General features: G+C 60.4%; 1 protein-coding gene across 1 annotated transcript; it reads left to right on the top strand.

The window, feature by feature from the left end:
- Positions 1–1,368: 1,368 nt before the first annotated feature.
- On the top strand, positions 1,369–4,080 carry LBRM_16_1020 (conserved hypothetical protein; the record flags this gene model as incomplete). Its single annotated transcript, XM_001563654.1, has 1 exon — positions 1,369–4,080. The coding sequence occupies one exon, from the start codon at positions 1,369–1,371 to the stop codon at positions 4,078–4,080; it is 2,712 nt and encodes a 903-aa protein (XP_001563704.1).
- Positions 4,081–4,269: the final 189 nt, after the last annotated feature.

The raw sequence follows: 4,269 nt of genomic DNA on the forward strand, positions 1-4,269 counted from the left end.
GCGGCGGCGCTGGGCTGCGTGTGCGCGGGTTCGTGGTGGACGCGCGGACGCGTGGGGTGCCTGTGCGGAGCGCTGCTGCGCTGCGCGATGCGCTCGCGGCGCCTGCGCAGACGCTGTCGCTGGAGGACTTCCGCGCCGTTGCTGTTGGGCCGTCGGAGCGCGACGTGGTGCTTGTGGTGTCGCGCGAGGACGCGGACGCGAAGGCGGTGCACTGGGTGAACGGCGCGTCTGAGAGTGACCTGCTCGTGACGTACCCGCTACCTGTGGAGGCGTACGAGGACATGGGCGCGGGGGTGCGGTGGTCGATGTTGTAGAGGAAGTGCTTGACGGGGATTATTGGACAGTAGCGTGGGTGTGATCTATTTCGTGGTGTGTATGTCTGCTTTCACGTATATTCGTGCGTTTTGGCAAGGGAACGTGGCCATGTTGCCTAAGTGGTGGAAGTACAAGCGGCGAGTGTTGTATGCTTCACTCAGCTGTCATGCATGCTTATAAGTATATCGTCTTCGTGTCCACGTATCACTACGGCACACACACACACAAATATACGGGGGAATGTGCACAAATTTATGCGTGTGTAACACACCTTCTGTGTTTTTTTTTTTTCTGTTCGTTGTCTACCTGTGTCTTGTGGGTTCATCCGTGCGTTGGCTTCTCAGTGTGCGGTCGTCGTTATCATGTTGTATTGAGTGTAGCTCATGTGCGCGCTTGATCACGGCTGCTGCTGCTGCTGCTGCGGCTGTGACCGCTCTTTCAGCTCATTTTAATATTTTGTAGTTGCATGCTTCCTGTGCCACTTACGTGCTGCTCACTCTCTCTTGCGGTGTGGACATAGACACGTACTCGTTACAACGAGCAAACATAAAAGACGAGAATCGATGAACTAAAAAGAAAGCAGAGAGTATCAAGGGACGTCCGTGAACGGTGTTGGCGGCGTGCAGGCCAACCGTTCAGGAGAAGCTGGACTCCAGAGACAGTCCAGACACCCCAATACTAGCATCGAGGAAGCTACGGAGGCCAAACAAGTGAGCGCCAATACCAGAAAGAACAAAAGGTCACACAGACCCCAGCACATGCGGACACATGCAAGTGCTACGGCAGAGCGTGTGTTCACATGTGCTGGTGCCTCTCTCTCTCTCTCTCTTCTTCCCATGTTTTAATCCTATCGTTTTGCTGCCCCATTCGTTCACCTTATTATCGCCATCGAGGTGGACTTTGGGCTCGCGTACGTGTGAGGTCTGCATCACTCTTCTCTGCTAGCTCGCCTGGCACGAACGCCGTGTTTCTCTCTCACATCCCAACGGTCGTGCAGGCGCGCGTACGCGCGTGCGACTAAATTTTCTTCTGTTTTGATCTCTAATCCACAACATGCTTAAAGGCTGCAGTAGCGGTGGGATGCGTAAGCTGCCCGGGAAGCACAGCCTCCCTACTGAAGTATTGTTTCCCTCTATCCCGATGCCTCAAGCAAGAGTGCGTCATGGCAAGCGACCCACTTTTTGCGTTCTCTACTGTTGTGCTATAGCAGCTGCCCTGATGCTTCTCTGCGCGTCTGTGAACTACTTGGCCTTCTCAGGCGGTTTTGCTAAAAACTCGCGGCAATTGTATGCCACTGCCGAACCGACGGCCGAGTACGATATTATCAAAAAATTAATGGACGACGCGGCGGCTCGTAGATTACAGAGATGGACGACCAGCCCACCAGCGACTGGACCAAGGGTAATGGAGACAGAGACGCCGACAAGGACGATCGACTCAACGATGAGAAGCACTACTGATACCCCCGATGATGAGTCCTCCTCTCCGTCACCCACGATGCCAGAAACGGTTAAAACAAGCGGCATGCACTCACCGACGCCAACCTACCACAGTACTGACGAAAGCAAAAACTCAGCGCGGTTAGGTCTGATAAACGTGTCTGAAGACACACCGCTCATACCGACGATCACAGCAGGTGAACAGACCCAACAGCCAAACATTTACAAGAGTAATTTTCTGCATCCCCAACACAACGGCGAGTACCTGCCAGAGGAGGCGCAACGGCTGCCTGGGCTGCAGATCCAGCGGCGCACCTTCACCCCGGCGGAGCTGCTTGCACGCTTCGGCGACACGGACATCGTGTACAGCTTCGTTAACGGCAGCGAGGTCAACCATGAGTATCGAAAGGCGATGGTGAAGTACTGCATAGACACGGTTCTGCTTGCGGAGAACGCTTCATATGTAATGGGGTCTACGCTCCTGGTTCCCACCCCTGACCCTGCCGAGCTACCGTCGAGGGCTACTGCCAGTACACAGGGGACCCGCTCCCACCCTCTGTTGGGGTCCGACCATTGCACCCGAGCGTTTTTCAAAGGTGGGCTCGATCGTATCCATACAGTGCGTGACTTCCTCCGCGCTGCCGAAGCTGCTGCCCGCAGCGGTGTCGACAACCGTGATCGCGAGACGGACGAGCTGCGGCACAGCCTGCGCAGCCTGGAGCAGCACGTGCGGTGGCACCGCGGCCGCGTGGTGGTGGTGTCGCCCGGGCACCACCCGACGTGGGTGGACGGCGCGAAGAACTTCCTTGCCGGGCTGTGCGGCGACGCGCGCGTGCAGGCGCTGCGGTCGAGCGGGACGCACCTGCGCGTGACGACGGTGCACCAGGACGCTGTGATGCCGTACGGGATGCGGCTGACGGTGGACTCGCACGTGATCGAGCAGCACCTGTGGCGCGTGCGCAACATGACGGCCGTGCACGTGTACATGAACGACGACTACTTTGTGAACCGCGACGTCGCGATCACGGACCTCTTCAACGAGTACGGCGGCACGATCGTGCGGACGGAGAACGGTGTCATTCCCGCCGGCGCTGTCGCCGATCATAGTGCCTCGTGGGCGAAGGGCGTGCGCCACACCCAGCAGTTCAACATACGCGAGCTGGACGTTCTGCACGAGGACTACCTGCCGGAGGCTCTCGCCACCATGTGGGACAGGCTGAGGCGCGTGCACAGGGGTGGCCATGCCGGTGCGGAGGCGCTCATTTCCGTGCCGCCCCTTGACGAGGCGGTCGATGTGGCGCACCAATACGAACCGGATCCGCTTCCCGTGACGCCCCTCTTACCACGCCGGCTGCGCCGCTACGCCACCCACGCGCCGTTCGTGTACTGCACGAACATGTTTCGCTTCTTCGAGACCCGCTACGAGCGCGAGTTTGCCGCGACCGCGCTTCGCCACCGCAGTCGCAAGGCTCGCGACTTGTTTGTCCCATTTCTGTACAACGCCTTCATCATGGCGCGGCCATGGCAGGCGTCGCCGAGGTTCCTGCCGTACCTGCTGGAGCTGCACCGGAGCCGACGGGAGGCGCGCACGGACGCGATGCCGCCGACGCAGATCGTGCTGGACAACTTCGACGGCTGCGGCCCGGCATCGCTGCGCGGTGGCTCTGTGGCCTCCGAGTGCATGTTTGGCAAGTTTGTGGATAACGTCACTGCGAATGAGGCGGTGATGGAGCGCGTGCGGCAGACTAACCCGCTGTACTTCAACATCAACGCCGGGTTCAGCACGGCGGAGGCCGCGGCCCAGCTGCGCAGCTTCCTGCACGGCAAGTTTCCGACCCCTGTCTACCTGGAGATGGGTGGAGCCCCGACCGCGGGCGAGGACGTCGCGTACGGCGCGGAGGAGGGAGCGCTGTCGAGGCTGTTTGGCGACCTGATGGCGCTGCCGGTGGTGTGTGTGGTGTCGTACGAGGAGGGCGTGTGCCCGCTTGTGCGGAGCCTTGCGCTTGCGTTCGCGGGGCACCACCGCGGCGGCGTGCGGGTGAGCGTGGAGCAGCACGGCGGCGCGACGCTGCGTGAGACGCGTGCGGCGCTTGGGCACGGCGTGGTGAGCGCGATGCCCGCGCCTGCGTGCACGTACGGCGAGCGTGTGCGCGTGGGGCCCGCGACGGGTGGTGAGGACATATCGGACATTGCGCGGCGTGCCCTGGACGCGATGAGCGGCGGCGTGGAGCTGCCGGTCATCCCCCAACGCGGCGTGGCGTTGCTTTGCCACTCTACAGACGTGTCGCTCTCCCTCCCTCGTCTCCCTCTTCTATTCAGCAGCTAGATCAAGAAAGCGAAAACGTGCGCATCTCATGCCCGCCGGTGCGAAATCGCGAACGCCGGCAACGGACTTCGTCTACGACTACGCAGCGAAGCGGCAAGCACAGATGGAGCGGGCCCGGCAGCTGCGTGAGGACCGCCTCCAGCAACAGCAGCAGTGCCAATCGCCATTCACACAAAACAGCGGTGACGA

This window comes from Leishmania braziliensis, chromosome 16 (assembly GCF_000002845.2).
Source record: "Leishmania braziliensis MHOM/BR/75/M2904 complete genome, chromosome 16".
Taxonomy (NCBI): Eukaryota; Euglenozoa; class Kinetoplastea; order Trypanosomatida; family Trypanosomatidae; genus Leishmania; species Leishmania braziliensis.